This window comes from Melanerpes formicivorus, unplaced genomic scaffold (assembly GCF_026170545.1).
Source record: "Melanerpes formicivorus ecotype bairdi unplaced genomic scaffold, bMelFor1.0.p_v2 SCAF_95, whole genome shotgun sequence".
Lineage (NCBI taxonomy): Eukaryota > Metazoa > Chordata > Aves > Piciformes > Picidae > Melanerpes > Melanerpes formicivorus.
Window position 1 is genome coordinate 1,247,129 of NW_027142447.1, and position 17,130 is coordinate 1,264,258.

General features: G+C 52.5%; 1 protein-coding gene across 5 annotated transcripts in view; it reads left to right on the forward strand.

Moving 5' to 3' along the window:
* The window catches only part of GPR156 (G protein-coupled receptor 156), a 54,660-nt gene that overhangs the window by 25,487 nt on the left and 12,043 nt on the right, over nucleotides 1–17,130 (forward strand). For 3 of the 5 annotated variants that reach the window (XM_068165933.1, XM_068165934.1, XM_068165932.1), the window contains exons 2-5: nucleotides 10,033–10,179; nucleotides 10,301–10,443; nucleotides 13,417–13,553; nucleotides 16,230–16,365. In XM_068165933.1, coding sequence (XP_068022034.1) covers nucleotides 10,339–10,443; nucleotides 13,417–13,553; nucleotides 16,230–16,365 — 378 coding nt within the window. In that variant the 5' untranslated portion in view covers nucleotides 10,033–10,179; nucleotides 10,301–10,338. Of the gene's footprint in view, nucleotides 1–1,593; nucleotides 1,994–10,032; nucleotides 10,180–10,300; nucleotides 10,444–13,416; nucleotides 13,554–16,229; nucleotides 16,366–17,130 lie in introns of those variants that run through there. The other 2 variants (XM_068165931.1, XM_068165935.1) reach the window with 2 other exon arrangements.

The window sequence follows — 17,130 nt, forward strand, 5'->3', positions numbered from 1 at the left end:
AGAGGTGGTGGAGTCACCATCCCTGGAGGTGTTCAAGAGGGGATTGGATTGGTTAGTTGGCTCCTTGCAGAACCAAGCTGTGGTTGAAAACCTTCATAACTCTTCTTTTTCTGGCATGGAAGTTCCTTTAAATTCCCAATATAAACCACAGAAATGAAAGGAGCTGGGTGGGTATTTAACCTGCATTGTAGAAGGTTAAATGACTAGACACAGACCTAAACCACACCAGGTGCCATCCTCCTGAGATGAGGGACCCTAAGCCAAGAAGGCCAATGGCATCCTGGCCTGCATCAGGAACAGTGTGGCCAGCAGGAGCAGGGAGGTCATTCTGCCCCTGTACACTGCACTGGTTAGGCCACACCTTGAGTCCTGTGTCCAGTTCTGGGCCCCTCAGTTTAGGAAAGATGTTGAGTTGCTGGAAGGTGTCCAGAGAAGGGCAACAAAGCTGGGGAGGGGTTTGGAGCACAAGCCCTATGAGGAGAGGCTGAGGGAGCTGGGGTTGCTTAGCCTGGAGAAGAGGAGGCTCAGGGGAGACCTTATTGCTCTCTACAACTACCTGAAGGGAGGTTGTGGCCAGGTGGGGGTTGGTCTCTTCTCCCAGGCAACCAGCACCAGAACAAGAGGACACAGTCTCAAGCTGTGCCAGGGGAGGTTTAGGCTGGAGGTGAGGAAGAAGTTCTTCATAGAAAGAGAGATTTGCCATTGGAATGTGCTGCCCAGGGAGGTGGTGGAGTCACCATCACTGGAGGTGTTCAAGAGGGGATTGGATGTGGCACTTGGTGCCATGGTTTAGTAGTCATGAGGTGTTGGGTGATAGGTTGGACTTGATGATCTCTGAGGTCTTTCCATCCTTATTGATTCTGTGATTCTATGACCCACAGGGGACAGCCATGTAGCACTGGGGTGATTGGTAAGGTCAGCGTTCAGAAGCGATTGCCATCATGGTCATGGGAGATGCTATCATAAACAGCTAGGAGGCCTCCAAATTGGAACAACTAGCTTCAATCAGCATGGAATTTCAGTTTTCAGAGTTAGCTGGTGAGCTCCCTGTGTTTTGGGAGACAGAAGGCACCTCCTGCCTTTGCGTGTAGCAAAGTCCTGGTGGTTAACTCCCATATCCTAGGTGTAGGTCACAGATCGAGAGCACAGCCAGGGACACTCCTGGGTGGGAAGATGACCCAGTTTGGGCCCTGTGACATGACCTTTGATGTGGCTGTGCCATGAACATGAGGACACAGTTTCAAGCTGTGCCAGGGAAGTTTTAGGCTGGATGTTAGGAAGAAGTTCTTCATAGAAAGAGAGATTGGCCATTGGAATGTGCTGCCCAGGGAGGTGGTGGAGTCACCATCACTGGAGGTGTTCAAGAGGGGACTGGATGTGGCACTTGGTGCCATGGTTTAGTAGTCCTGAGGCGTTGGGTGACAGGTTGGACCTGATGATCTCTGAGGTCTTTTCCAACCTTATTGATCCTATGAGCTAGCTGTCTGTCTGCTAGCAATGATGACATCTGGGAGACCTTGAGATGCCTCTGGAGGTGGTCCCCGAGAAGCAGGCTTTGCAGCTCCCTGTCATTCCTGGGGGCTGAGGCTTTGTATCCTGGGGTTAAGTGTTCCACAATGAACAGAGTTTCTTGGGTTTCTTTCCTTTCATTTTTTTTCCTTCAGGGGCAAGTGCAAGAGCTGAGATGCTGCAGCTTTAAATACAAATTAAAAACAGGCTTCAGAGGTGCAGGGGAGCTTCAGCTCCCCATTTGTAACTCGTTCTCTGGGAGGGGGTGTTGCAGTAAGTGGAGCTGGTGATTTCTTTTTCATTCTCTTTTTTTGATCACCTTGGGCTTAGCAGTACTGCAGGTTTCTCAGGCCAAACAGGAAGGGATCTTGTTGGACAAGAAGAGTGGAAGGGAAAAGCAGAAGCCTCTCTCAGAAGTTCCAGCGCTTTCTGAATTGCAAAACCCCCATCTGATGTCGTTCATCTTGCTGGAACAGTTATCCAGGTGACTAGCCATTTTAACTGGGTGTCCCTGTATCCTCTCTAGCTCAGGCTGGTTCCCACCAACAGACCTCCATTTCCCATCAGCAGTGGTAAATAGCAGCACAGCCCAACCATGGCTGAGCCAAGGTCCTTCTGCTCCTCTGCCAAGGCTGCAGGAGTGCCTCTGCTCTCGGCACACTGCTCCTTGCCCCACTGGTTGTTCTTCTCTGTCTCTCTGGCATGAAGCAAAACCACAGGCTGCAGCTGATCATACAGCCATCTTCCCAGGATAGGATAGGATGGAATAGAATAGGATAGGATAGGATGGAATAGATTAGAATGGGATAGGATAGGAGGGAATGGAATAGAATAGGATAGGAGGGAATGGAACAGAATAGGATAAAATAGGATGGAATAGAATGGAATAGGATAAAATAGGATAGGGTGGAATGGAATGGAATAGGATAGGATGGCATAGATTAGAATGGGATAGGATAGGATGGAATAGATTAGAATGGGATAGGATAGAATGGGATAGGATAGGAGGGAATGGAATAGAATAGGATAGGAGGGAATGGAATAGAATAGGATAAAATAGGATGGAATAGAATGGAATAGGATAAAATAGGATGGAATAGAATGGAATAGGATAAAATAGGATAGGGTGGAATAGGATAAAATAGGATAGGGTGGAATAGGATAGAATAGAGAATTAATCAGGTTGGAAAAGACCTTTGAGATCATCGCGTCCAACCTATCACCCAACACCATCTAATCAACTAAACCATGGCACCAAGTGCCCCATCCAGTCTCTCCTGAAACACTTCCAGATGTTCTTCCCAACAGGTGTGCATCTCCAACTGTGGTCCACTCTTCCCTTGCGGGGGCTGATGTGCCCAGACAGGATTGCAGGGCTCATTTAAGAAACGTAACACCAGCACGTTTTGGACTGTAGCTGTTTCTGCTGCCTGCTGTTTGACATCTTCAGGCTTCCAGTTTTTGATTCATGGAGCTGTGACATTGCCTGGTTCTTTTGGGAAGTGTCTCTTTCAGCCTCAAATCAAAAGGACCCAGCTGGGGTGAAATGTTCTTTCTGCCTGCTCTCAGCCCATAAGTGCTACATCAATTTTTCATCTTCCTTTTTATCTTTTTTCCCCCCCCTGTTTTTTCTTTTCCTCTCAAAAGAGAGATTTTGAAGGGAAGAAGAACCTTTGAGAGAGTTGAGATGTTCATTTAGATGTCATCAGATGTTTTTTGAGGGATAGTTATGCATTAGCATTGGTAGATAAGTGGTCTTGGGTCTTGAAGGGTCTAAGGCAACAGGCTTTCCAAGCCTTGGGGATCAGCCATTGAGGTGGCTGCAAATTGCTTTTATCTGAGTGTTGTTTTTAAGGGTCTGTGCTTCCTTTTCAAGTTAGAAGATGATAATGTTCATGTTTCACATGTGTTCCACTCATTTGTGTCCTATCAGCTTCAGGCTTGCTGGAGCATGTCCACATGCACGCTGGTGCTCAGCCGTGGCCACTGTCACCCAGCCAGCCAGCAGATGTGATACCACAGTGCCCCAGGCCTGGAGGGGGAGGAGAGCAAGACAGGCAGAGCCAGTGGGCTGAGCAAGGGGTTTACTTCACCTGAAGCTGTGACTACTTCCATGGGATGTGTGGGCTGTTGGAAACTGCTCTTGTGGTGTTCTCTCTCTCTGTTGTTTGCAAATCAAACCACAGTAAACACCACTGAGAGTCAGCAGCGCTCTCTGCCTTCCCTTTTCCCTCTGGGATGTTCAGGCTGGCAGGAACACGTGGAGGTGTTACAGTATCACAGTATCACTTAGGTTGGAAAGGACCTCGAGGATCATCGAGTCCAACCTATCAACACAGACCCCATGACTAGACCATGGCACCAAGTGCCACGTCCAATCTCCCCTTGAATGTTGATGCCCTCAGCATTTCCCTTCCTCTTTCTAGGAGATGGATTTCCTTCTGAAATTAGCCAAATAGGAGCCTAATGTTTCTGGAGTGACAGATGCAGAAAGTGAAGAGTAACTCCTCTTGGGTGGTGTAGTGACTCAGAGCAGCCCTATGCAGAAGTGGCCCAGAAGCCAACCACTTCCTGGGCTGCATCCCCAGCAGTGTGGGCAGCAGGTTGAAGGAGGCGATTCTGCTGCTCTACTCCGCTCTGCTGAGATCCCACTTGGAGTACTGTGTCCAGCTCTAGAGTCCTGGCACAAAAAAAAGGACATGGACATGTTGGAGTGGGTCCAGAGAAGGCCAGAGAAATGATTCGAGGGCTGGAACCCCTCTGCTGTGAGGATGGGCTGAGAGGGTTGGGATTGCTCAGCCTGGAAAAGAAGGCTCTGGGGAGACCTTTCAGTACTTCAAAGGCCTGTAAGCATGATGGGGACAATCTTTTTATCAGAGCCTGCTGCAACAGGACAAGGGGTGACAGTTTTAAAGTAGAAGAGGGAGATTTAGAGTAGATAGAAGGAAGACACTTTTACAATGAGAGAGGTGAAGCACTGGAACTTGTGGTTTAGAGAGGTGGTAGGTGCCCCATCACTAGAAGCATTCAAGGCCACACTGGATGGCTCTTTGAGCAATGTGGTCTAGTAAAAGATGTCCCTATCCATGGCAGAGGTGTTAGTCTAGATGATTTTTGGAAGTGTCTTCCCACCCAGAGCCTTCTATTATTCTGCTTTGTAAGTGATCCATCAGATCTGTTGGGCATTTTGCTCTTCAACAATGACAACAGCAGCCAACCAAACAGAAACAACAACAAAACCCCCACCCCACAAACAAAAAACAAACCCCAACCCCCCCAAAACTCCCACAGGTCTCAGCCCTTGATTTCTCATTTTAAGGCTGTGTTTTCTTACTCTTGTTGCTGTTTGTCCACCCAACCATTGCCCACCCTCACCATGAAGGGCAGTGATCCTCACCCCGCAGCACTGGTCCCCCTTGAATGCTCTGCAGGCCATGCAGCAGCATTCCTGCCAGCTCTCACCAGAGGCAGGAGCTGGGCTGGAAATGCCTCCTGCCTTTCAGCAACAACCATGCTAGTGCTGGCTTTGTTGCATACCAATGAGCACTAATTGGCCTGGGCTTGTCATTAATGTTGTGTGGGAGCCTGTTGTGGAATGGCAAGATGGAAGATGGGGAGACACTAAGGTCCTCTGCTATGGGGTGGCTTCCTGGGGGGATGGGGTCTGAACTCCTATTCCTTGCAGAAGCATAGTATCATAGTATCAGTCAGGGTTGGAAGGGACCACAAGGATCAGCTAGTTCCAACCCCCCTGCCATGGGCAGGGACACCCCACACTAGGTCGGGCTGGCCACAGCCTCAGCCAGCCTGGGCTTAAACACCTCCAGGGATGGGGCCTCAACCACCTCCCTGGATAACCCATTCCAGGGCTTCACCACTCTCATGGGGAAGAACTTCCTCCTCATGTACAGCCTGAATCTCCTCACCTCCAGCTTCATTCCATTCCCCCTAGTCCTATCACTACCTGAGATCCTGAGCAGTCCCTCCCCAGCCTTCCTGTAGCCCCCTTCAGATACTGGAAGGCCACAATGAGGTCACCTGGGAGCCTTCTCTTCTCCAGACTGAACAGCCCCAACTCCTTCAGTCTGTCCTCACAGGAGAGGTGCTCCAGCCCTCTGCTCATCCTTGTGGCCCTTCTCTGGACACCTTCCAGCACCTCCACATCCCTCTTGGAATAGGGGCTCCAGAACTGGAGGCAGTACTCCAGGTGGGGTCTCAGCAGAGCTGAGCAGAGGGGGAGAATCACCTCCCTTGCCCTGCTGGCCACACTTCTCCTGATGCAGCCCAGGATCTGATTGGCTTTCTGGGCTGCAAGTGCAGACTGAGAGCTCCTGTTGAGCTTCTCCTCCACCAGCACCCCCAAGTCTCTCTCCTCAGGGCTGCTTTCTAGCCAGTCCCTGCCCAGCCTGGATTTGTGCCTGGGATTGCCTCAACCCAGGTGCAGGACCCTGCACTTGCTCTTGTTGAAGCTCATGAGGTTGGCTTGTGCCCACCTCTCCAGCCTGTCCAGGTCCCTCTGGATGGCCTCCCTTCCCTCCAGCTGTCTGCTGCACCACACAGCTTGGTGTCATCAGCAAACTTGCTGAGGGTGCATCTCCATTTGTGAGCCATGGGAGGGCCATGCCTATTGGCTTTACTCCACCCTTGGTAATGGCCCACCTGGCAGGTGGACTCCCCTTCTTGACATGGCAGGAGGTTACAGGCAGGGTCTCTTTAAACACACCTAGGGGCATGGGAAGGAGCTGAGCTCTTTGGAAGGCTATGCAGTGCTTGCCTGCAGGTCTCCTCAGCACCAAACATTCAGTGCTGCTCTCCTATCTCCATCCCTAAGGCACTGCACACAGCCCCTCCATGCTCTGTCACATTTACCAGTGTTACCCCTGAGCTGTTCACCTCTCCACTGCCCTTGTACCATTGTTGTAATAGCTGGTGTTTGCTGCAGCAGTTGGGTATCTCTGCATCTGCCTGCTGAGCCTGAGTGATGAGTGGCATGGAAACCTCCAGAGGGTGGTCACAGAATCACAGATTAATAGGGCTTGGAAGGGCCCTCTGAAGATATCTAGTCCAACCCCTCTGCTAAAGCAGGTTCACCTAGATCAGGTTGCACAAGAATGTTGGACTCGATGATCCTCGAGGTCTCTTCCAACCTTAGTGATACTGTGATACTGTGATACTGTGTCCAGCTGGGTTTTGGGAGTCCCCAGAGAAGGAGGCTCTATAACCTCTCTGGGCAGCCTGTTCCAGTGTGCTGGCACCCTCAAAGTACAGAAATTTTCCCCTAAGTTCAAGTGAAACCTTCTGTATTTAGTGTGTACCCATTTCATAGTAGTATCACAGTGTCAGTCAGGGTTGGAAGGGACCACAGGGATCATCTAGTTCCAACCCCCCTGCCGTGCCCTTGGCCTGTCACTACACACCACTGACAAGATCCCAGCCCCATTGTCCTGCTGTGGAGGAAACACCACCTTGGTTTTGCTACAAGCCAGAGAGAGAGGGAGGCTTGATGGGGCTGGCTTGCCTCAGCACTCGAGAGAATAACTTCAGTCACACACAAAACATCAGGCTGGCTGATGTGGGATGCTGCAGCTGTAGGATGTGGCAAGCTGATCTCGTGCTGAGGACAGCCCTGGCACAGGCAGGACAGCATCCAGCCCCACAGTATGCTGGGGCTTCTGCCAAGCAGGAGGGTTGTGGTTGTTGGTTCATATGTGGCTCTGCTAATTTTGGCCCCACTGACCCTGATGGGTTTAGCCTGGAGAAGAGGAGGCTCAGGGGTGACCTAATTGCCTTCTACAACTACCTGAAGGGAGGTTGTAGCCAGGAGGGGGTTGGTCTCTTCTCCCAGGCAACCAGCACCAGAACAAGAGGACACAGTCTCAAGCTGCACCAGGGGAGGTTTAGACTCGAGGTGAGGAGAAAGTTCTTCACCGAGTGAGTTGTTCATCATTGGAATGTGCTGCCCAGGGAGGTGGTGGAGTCACCATCCCTGGAGGTGTTCAAGAGGGGATTGGATGTGGCACTTGGTGCCATGGTTTAGTCATGGGGTCTGTGTTTATAGGTTGGACTCGATGATCCTCGAGGTCTCTTCCAACCTTAGTTATACTGTGATACTGTTTTGTGCTACGATTTGCAAGCAACAGTTGCCAGAGCTGAGAATCAAGCCCATAGCTTTGCTGGCATTCAAATCCTGATCATCTCCTGTGAAGAGCAGCAAGTGTCATGACCATGTGTCAGTTTGAGTCTACTTTTTCATTGGCCATGTAATCATAGTATCATAGTATCAGTCAGGGTTGGAAGGGACCACAAGGAGCATCTAGTTCCAACCCCCCTGCCATGGGCAGGGACACCCCACACTAGATCAGGCTGGCCACAGCCTCGTCCAGCCTGGGCTTAAACACCTCCAGGGATGGGGCCTCAACCACCTCCCTGGACAACCCATTCCAGGGCTTCACCACTCTCATGGGGAAGAACTTCCTCCTCCCTTCCAGCCTGAATCTCCCCACCTCCAGCTTCATTCCATTCCCCCTAGTCCTATCACTACCTGAGATCCTGAGCAGTCCCTCCCCAGCCTTTTTGTAGGCCCCCTTCAGATACTGGAAGGCCACAATGAGGTCACCTGGGAGCCTTCTCTTCTGCAGACTGAACAGCCCCAACTCCTTCAGTCTGTCTTCATGGGGATAATGATAGGAGGTTTCCCAAAGAAAGCACTTGTGAGGAGAGTGCAATGTGGGGAGCAGCAGCAGGGAAGGATGGAGCACTGGCCAGGCACAAGGTCTGAGCAAGGGATCTTGGGCAGGGGAGCAGCCCCAAGGAGCATGCCTTTTTTCCCCCCCTTCCCACCTGTTGTTAGGAGCTAGCAGGGAGTGAGCCATTGCCCTTCCTCCCTGGCTGCTAACGACAGGAGGCTTGCTCTTGGTCGTGCGCTGGAAGCTAATTAAAACCAGTGACAATGGTAATTGAGTAAGGATGCTTGAGGATAAGTATGACCTCATGTCTAAAATGGTAATGAGGCTAATTAAAGTCCCCACCAAAAAGGGAAATGAAAGAGGGAACGGAGGCAAAGGTGGTGCGAGGGGAGCGGGAGCAGGCAGCAGCAACACCCTGGCAGCCAGAGCGCCGTGAGGGGTAGGGGAGCATGGAGGTGCCAGGCTTTTAAACCTCCTGAATAAACAGGTGTAGGTCCCATTGAGTGTGGGCAATGCTTGTTGGTTTGTTTGTTGTTGTCTTCACTTGCTGGGTCTTTGCTGGCCAAAGCAAAACCAGCAGTGGCTGCTGGTGCAGGGAGGGAACCCACAAAGCTACATCATACATAGCAAACTCCTGGCCAAGCTGTCAGCCCATGGCTTGGACAGCAGCTCTCTGAGCTGGGTTAGGAACTGGCTGGAGGCTGAGCCCAGAGAGTGGTGGTGAATGGTGCCACAGCCAGCTGGCGGCCAGTGAGCAGTGGAGTCCCCCAGGGATCAGTGCTGGGCCCCATCCTCTTTAACATCTTTATTGATGATCTGGATGAGGGCATTGAGTCCATCAGCAGTACATTTGCAGATGACACCAAGCTGGGGGCAGGAGTTGATCTGCTGGAGGGTTGAGAGGCTCTGCAGAGGGACCTCGACAGGCTGGACAGATGGGCAGAGTCCAAGGGCAGGAGATTGAACACATCCAAGTGCCAGGTTCTGCACATTGGCCACAGCAACCCCATGCAGTGCTACAGGCTGGGGTCAGAGTGGCTGGAGAGCAGCCAGGAAGAGAGGGACCTGGGGATGCTGGTTGATGGTAGGCTGAACATGAGCCTGCAGTGTGCCCAGGCAGCCAAGAGGGCCAATGGCATCCTGGCCTGCATTAAGAACAGTGTGGCCAGCAGGAGCAGGGAGGTCATTGTGCCCCTGTACACTGCACTGGTTAGGCCACAGCTTGAGTCCTGTGTCCAGTTCTGGGCCCCTCAGTTTAGGAAGGAGGTTGACTTGCTGGAACGAGTCCAGAGAAGGGCAACGAAGTTAGTGAGGGGCTTGGAACACAGCCCTGTGAGGAGAGGCTGAGGGAGCTGGGGTTGCTTAGCCTGGAGAGGAGGAGGCTCAGGGGTGACCTTATTGCTCTCTACAACTACCTGAAGGGGGGTTGTAAACAGGCAGAGGTTGGTCTCTTCTCCCAGGCAGCCAGCACCAGAACAAGAGGACACAGTCTCAGGCTGCGCCAGGGGAGGTTTAGGCTGGAGGTTAGGAAGAAGTTTTACACAGAGAGAGTGATTGCCCATTGGAATGTGCTGCCCAGGGAGGTGGTGGAGTCACCATCACTGGAGGTGTTCAGGAGGAGACTTGATAGGGTGCTTGGTGCCATGGGTTAGTTGATTAGGTGGTGTTGGGTGATAGGTTGGACATGATGATCTTGAAGGACTTTTCCAACCTGGTTTATTCTATTCTATTCTATTCTATCATGGAATTGCACCAGTGCAGGGAAGTGCAATTGCAGAGGAAAACTGGGGTGTAGGGGCTGGGGGCCACTGTGACCCTGACATGTGTTGATTTGCAGGGTGATGTAGCAGGGCTCAGGGTGCCACTGCGCTCTGCAGGGACTCACACCCTGTGCTGACTCCCCTGGCTGCAGAGGACACACCAAGGGACACCACGAGGGGAGCGCTCCCTGTCCTGGCTCTGGATGTGCAGTGCTTCACTTTGGGTAAGCTCAGCCCTAGGCTGCCAGGCCCCTGTGCCCCACACCCTGCTGACTGGATGAGATGCAGCCTGTGCCAAAAGGCTGCTTCTTGCTGGAGAAAGCTTGACCCTCGTTCTTCTGTCAGGGGTGAAGGTACAGCTGCATGACTGCTGAGGATGTGCTATGGAGCTGGGGTTCAACTGCTCTGAGCTCTGCGATGGCAGCTCCAGTTTTGGCAGCCAGGCTCCACAGCAGCAGGCACTGCAGGAGCTCTGCACTGTCACAGTGGTAAGTATGGAAGTGGGGAGGGCTCTAGGGCACAAGGTTTGCTGCAGAAGTGGGTGGAAGGCTGGCAGAGGGGAAGGCACCGAGGCACAGCCGCCAAACAATCCCAGTCCACCCAGAGGTTGAGAGCTGTCACCTCCTGGGGTGGCCTCCAAGACAAGTCCTGCCTAGGTGACATCCAGCAGTTAGGCAGAAGGTGAGGAAGCAGCCACAAGCAGCCAAGCTGTATTAAGCATCCCTGCTGTTTGTTGGCTGCCATGATGGCTGCTTAGGAGTGGCCTGGGATGACCTCCTCTGCCCTTGACCTTTCCCATCTCCTGGAACTTCAGAGTGCTTCTCAAACACAAATAGAGCAGGATTTAATTGCAAGTCATCACTGATAATAAATGGTACCTCTCCCCCCACCACCAAGCCAGCAGAAAGGACACAGGGGTGCATTTAGTTGCAGTTGACTTCACCTGAGGCTGCTGGGTGGTTCAACAAAGCTTGGCCTATTTGGCTCTCCACCATGTCCTGCACGACCATGGGCCTTTAATTAGAAGACCATAAGCTGCTTGGCTTCTCTGGCTCTGGCAGCTGCCTCACAATTAATATTCCCCCTGCTCTGGCAGCTGCCTGACAATTAATATTCCCCCTGCTAGGGCCAGGATTTACTCCACTCAGCAGCAGATGAAGCGCTCCATCAACTTCAAGTTGCATCAACATCCAGGTTGGGGAGGGGGAATGTGTTGGGAAAGGAAAGGGGGAGAACACAGGGGTGTTTCTGACCCCTGGGTGGTTGCTTTCAGCAGCAGCCAGAGGTGGAAAAATACTGTTGGTGGATGCAGCTGGGAGTGAAGTGTGGGAGCCCTGGGATGCTGAGTCCACCCTGCTCACCTTGCTGACCAAAGCCAGGTGTTGCCCTTGGGCTTGACTAGGTAGGATGCAGACATAGGATGGTGCTATAGCCCTGAACCACCCCTGAGCAGTCCCATCATCCCCTCTGAGCTGCAGGCAGGTGGGAAGATGACCCTGATTCATGCTGAGTGATAGGGTCTTGGTGAAGGAGAGGGTGACCAAGCTGGCTGATTTCTCAGAGAGCCAAAAGACTCTCCAGGGGATGGGGAGAGGGAAGAGGAAGTTTGCAGGAGGGAGAATAACATCTCCCCAGGGATCCCTCCATGCTGATGCACAGTGCCATATCCCAGCACAACGCAGCAGCAGCAGTGGTGGCTCTCAGCTGGTGGCCTCTCCCAGTCAGGGCTTTGCCTTACCCAGCAGCATTGCAACCAACATGTGAGCTGCCATAAGCCTGCAGATTAGGAGTTAGGTGTTGGATTTAATTCTCTGAGCTGTGCCTTGTTCTTGCTCATCCAGAGGAGATGGAGCTCAGCTGGAGAAGAGAGAGATGAGGCAGCAGCTGGGAACAGCTGCCTCGCTGCTCCCTGCAGGTGTATTTCTAGCAAGGCTGAGAGCAGAAACAGCTCAAACTTTGAAGGGAGAACAGGGAGAATGGGACAGTGGCAGCTGTCAGGAAAATAGTCTTCTGCTGAAGAAATTGCATGCAGGTGAGCTGGAATACCTGAGAAAGGACTTAGCACCAGAGAAGATAATGAGAAGGTGTGTGATTCCAGCTCAGTCACCATCCTCCTCCCCTTAATGGGGACCTGGCAGTGGTTAAGTTGGAACAGGCTGCCCAGGGAAGCAAAGGAGTCACCACCATCCTGGAGGTGTTACAAAAAGTGTGGACATGGCACTTCAGGACATAGAATAGAACAGAATTAACCAAGGTGGAGAAGACCTTGGAGATCATCAAGTCCAACCTATCACCCAACACCATCTAATCAACTAAACCATGGCACCAAGTGCCTCATCCAGTCTCTTCCTAAACACCTCCAGGGATGGTGACTCCACCACCTCCCCAAGCAGCACATTCCAATGGCCAATCTCTGTGAAGAATTCCTTCCTAACACCCAGCCTAAACCTCCCCTGGCACAGCTTGAGACTGTGTCCTCTTGTTCTGGTGCTGGTTGCCTGGGAGAAGAGACCAACCCCCACCTGGCTACAACCTCCCTTCAGGGAGTTGTACACGGCAATAAGGTCTCCCCTGAACCTCCTCTCCTCCAGGCTAAGCAACCCCAGCTCCCTCAGCCTCTCCTCACAGGGCTGTGCTCCAAACCCCTCCCCAGCTTTGTTGCCCTTCTCTGGACACCTTCCAGCAACTCAACATCTTTCCTAAACCGAGGGGCCCAGAACTGGACACAGGACTCAAGGTGTGGACTTCTGTGCAAGGAGAGAGCTGCCTCCATCATACCTCCTGTGGGAGTGTCCCTCAAAAGCCAGTTCTCATCTGATGTCTGCCTAGGACCGAGTTAGTTTGAAGGCAGCTGGGAGCTGGGTGGAGTGCAGCTTGGTGTGTCACTGTGTAATGTGTCAGGGAAACGCTGTTCCATTGCCTTCTCTGTGTTCTCTGCATGGAATGGCAGCTGTACTGCTGCCTCACAGTCACGTCAGCCACCTAGTTGGTTACCTGCTGCTTGTAGAGGTCAGGATGCCCTACTCAGCTTTCTAAAGGAGCATGCTATGGACTGGGACACCACAAGGTCTTGCTCCAGAGGTTTCTTGCTAGCGGAGGACAGTAGGGAACCATCACCCATTTCCCTTCTCCCATGGCCAGGGCTGCCTGAGGTTTAGGAGTTGCTTGTCTGGTTTCATTATGCATTTGGCTGGTTGGCCATAAGAAGAGGGCTCCTGGACTGCCTTCTCCTCCTGCATGCTCAACGTGTGGCAGAGTATGTGTCCTGTTTACACGCATCTCACTAGACCTGCCTGCTGGCCTTGGTCTGGTGCTGTGGTGTCTGCTTATGAGGAGGGGTTTGGGAGATGTGGTTGCTGGCTGAACAGGAGCGCCTGTGGGAGTCATAATACCAGAGCAGGGACCTTCTGTGCTGGGAGCCCCAGCAAGGTCCTCTTTTTCCTCACTCCTTTTGCCTCCAGCAGACATCTGACCGCAGTGGGAAGAGCTCCCCCTCCTTCTCTGTTGCCCTCGTGGGAATTGTGTGGACGCTGCTGACCGGAGGAGTCCTGCTAGCGCTCTTTTTTCTTGCCTTCACCATTCGCTGCAGGAAAAACAGGTAAGGGCTTCCCTCCCCTGCTGTGAGAGTTCCCCTGGGCTGGAGCAGAAGGATCAAGCTAATCAGGACCAGGCTCTGAACTGATAGCCACCTGAGGGGTCAAGAGCCTACAAACCAGAAGGAGCAGCATGGCACAAGCAGGGCAGTGCCAGGGATATTGGAGCTTTCCCCATCGTACCCAGTGTTGAGCACTGGCAGGAACACTCCTGCTGGTACTGCTGGCTTCTTCACCAAGGCCAGTGAGCTATGGACAAGACAAAGCCCCCCAGCATGGCACAGGGAGCAGTGTCTGGTCTCATCCAGAAGGTGCTATTCAATAAAAACATCAGCAAGGGTGAGCAGGGAGGGCTGGTCTCCTTGTAGTATCAGTATCATAGTATCATAGTATCAGTCAGGGTTGGAAGGGACCACAAGGATCATCTAGTTCCAAGCCCCCTGCCATGGGCAGGGACACCCCACACTAGATCAGCCTGGCCACAGCCTCATCCAGCCTGCTCTTAAACACCTCCAGGGACAGGGCCCCAACCACCTCCCTGGACAACCCATTCCAGGGCTTCACCACTCTCATGGGGAAGAACTTCCTCCTCACCTCCAGCCTGAATCTCCCCACCTCCAGCTTCATTCCATTCCCCCTAGTCCTATCACTCCCTGAGATCCTGAGCAGTCCCTCCCCAGCCTTGCTGTAGGCCCCCTTCCTCCTCCACATGGCAGTCTTGGTGACTATCCCTTTGAGCAGCATAGCTCTGTGAGCAAAGCCATCATGCTCTCCACAGCATGCACACATGTCCTTCCTGCTGTAGTTTGAGGATATTGCTAACCATTTGTGATCCTGGTGGTTGTCCATAGTGGTGGAGAACATGTCCATCTTGGTGGTAAGCAAAGCTAGTGGTGAAGTGCTCGCTTTCCTTGGTGCTCTTCAGTCTGCACAAAGGATGTGGGGAGTCCTGCTCCTCAGAATGCAGCATAACCCAAGCAGAAGCCTCAGCAGTTCCTCATATCTCAAACTATCTCACTCAGCACTTCATGTTCCTCAGCACTCCTGGATGTCTCTCCTGCCTTCTTGCCACCTTCTCAGCTTCATTAGTCCCTTGGTGTCTCAGCTGCTTTTCCTCCCCACAGAGATAAATCCTTCTCCCAAGCTTCACCTGGAAAAGTCTTTGTGCTCCATGTGTCATTGTTGAGAGGAGCATCTGTCTGCAGCCTGGGCTGCTGCTGTCCCAGTGCTCTGGTGGTGCTCTTGCTCTGGTGGTGTGCTTCTCATAACCACCCTGCAGCCCAGAGGGTCCTGCTGATGAAGGTTTATCTTGAGCCCCATGCCTGCTGTGGTGCAGTAGTTGCACTTGGTTTCTGGGAGGAGAGAGGTGTTTAGTTTAGTTGCAACTTGAATTGGTGGGCAAATTCTTCATGCTCCCTGAAGGTACTCTCAGAGTGAAGCTGTAATGAGTGTGGTTTATTTATTGGCACTGCAGCACATAAATACTGGTCTGCTTGCTGAACCTGGGAAGGCAAAGGAGACCTTTTCCAGCATGCAGATGAGAGGGTGAGCTGAGGGGTGTCTTTCCCCAGGGGCTGAGGCATGGTGGGGATGACAGGCAGGGAGAGACCCAGGGTGGATCCTAGGCTCTCTACATGAGGTGCAAGCCAGGAAGAAACTCTAGGGTGGAGAAATGCAATGACTTAACAGCAGATTGAAGGAATGGAGCTCCATGAGGGAGTGGCAGGAGGAAGAGCTTTCACCTGATGGGCTTGCTGGAGAAGGGTAAGAGGTCGAGAGAGATCGGTGGGTCGATTCTCCCATCCCTGAATACAGTTACAGGATTATGAGTGATGGGGTGGAATTACAGAGGAGAAGCTGTAACCTGAACGTTGCTGGCAGCTTCCTGAAGTTGAGACTGTGCTGAGGGGAGAGGTATCACCTCAAAAGAAGGAGCAGTGGGAAGAGCCTGTTCCTGGAGGCATTTGTAGCTGATGTAACCAGAGCTTACTGCTGGAGACAGTCAGCTGGGCTGCACTGGTGAGGTTTTCTACTTCTACAGCAGAGGACAGTGGAGGAAGGTGTTTGCCTTGAACCTGGGGGGCTGTGCTGTGTGCTACTTGCATGACTGTGGAGCATTGGTTGCCCTTGCTCTGTGCCACTGTGGGAATGTGTGGCTGCAGCATGTGCTGCCGCTGCTGTGCAGCTCTGCATGTCTGCCACGGGCTCTGGTAGCAGAGAGATCCAGCTGGGGTGATGACTCTGCTTTGCTGCTAGAAGCCTGTGGCTGCCCATAATTCTGTCTGAAATGATGCTAGCTGAAGCTGCTTCAAGGATGCTTTTCCATGCCACAGATCCATGCAGGGGCTAGAAGTGCCATGGGGCAAGCCTGGTAATACTTGAGGGATAGTGAAGCACTTTGGCAACACAGGGGAGAGGATAGGTCATGCACCAAGGAGACGTGGATGGGGCATGCACCAAGGAGATGTGGATGGGGCATGCACCAAGGAGAACTGGATGGGGCAATGCACCAAGGAGCAATGGCTGAACTTCTGGAGGAGCTATGAACAGCAGGAGCTTGGTGGGGACTGTGTCAGCATCCCTTATGGCCATCATCATCCCTGTAAGGGGACCTTACCCTTGTGCTGTCAGGTCATGATGCTCAGTAACTGTCACTGCCTTCCCTCTTTTGTTTCCTGGAGGATTGTGAAGATGTCCAGCCCCAATCTGAACATTGTGACCCTCCTGGGCAGTGGTATGACTTACACTAGTGCTTACCTCTTTGGGATTCAGGAGCAGAGCCTGCCATCTGGAGACTTGGTGGAAAAGCTTATTCAGGTGAGTAGGATGGAAGGTTTGCTGAGAGGGGCACCTTCACTCATGCACCTGCTCTCTTTATCTGGAGCCTGTCACCACCTCAGTGATGGGCATGTCTGGATGGGCTGTAGTTTCCACAGCCTCAAAAGGCAACCAGGTGCTTTCCAGCTGAACAGCCCTCATAGTTCTGCAAACCACAGCCACACCGAGGGGCACATCAAGCAGTTCCCTGGGGAGAGGCAGGCTTCTGGGCTTGTGCAATAGGGAGAGGGAAGCCTGAAGTGAGGTAGGATCCTTTGTGCAGCCACTGCCCAGTGTGGTATAGGTGCCACGAGGTTGCAGGGGAGCATTTTTTTGGCTGCAAAGCAGATCTGCACCAAAACACTGACCTGTGTGATGATCCCCTGTCTTTGACCTGGGACAGACACCCTGACAGACCAGGGACTGGGCATGCACCTAGTGGGAGAGAGGGATGTGGGAGAGAGCACGTTCTGCTGTTCTGCTCAGCCACCAAGCTGAGGATAATTAATAGAGGTCTCTGCAAATGATTTATTGGTGCTGTGACTCTCCATTCCCCTGCTGCTCCAAGCTGCCTGCTCCTCCCAAGCTGGGGAGGAAAAGGCAAGCAGCAGGCACGCCTGCAGAGGAATGCCTGCCTTTTAATTTATCTCACCCTGTGGTGCTCAGGCTTTCTGGTACCCAACATGACACACGTAGCAGCCCAGAATCCCACAGGCTCATCCCCACCTATCTGTACTGCATCCCTGGGTGGGAGGGTGCAGGGTG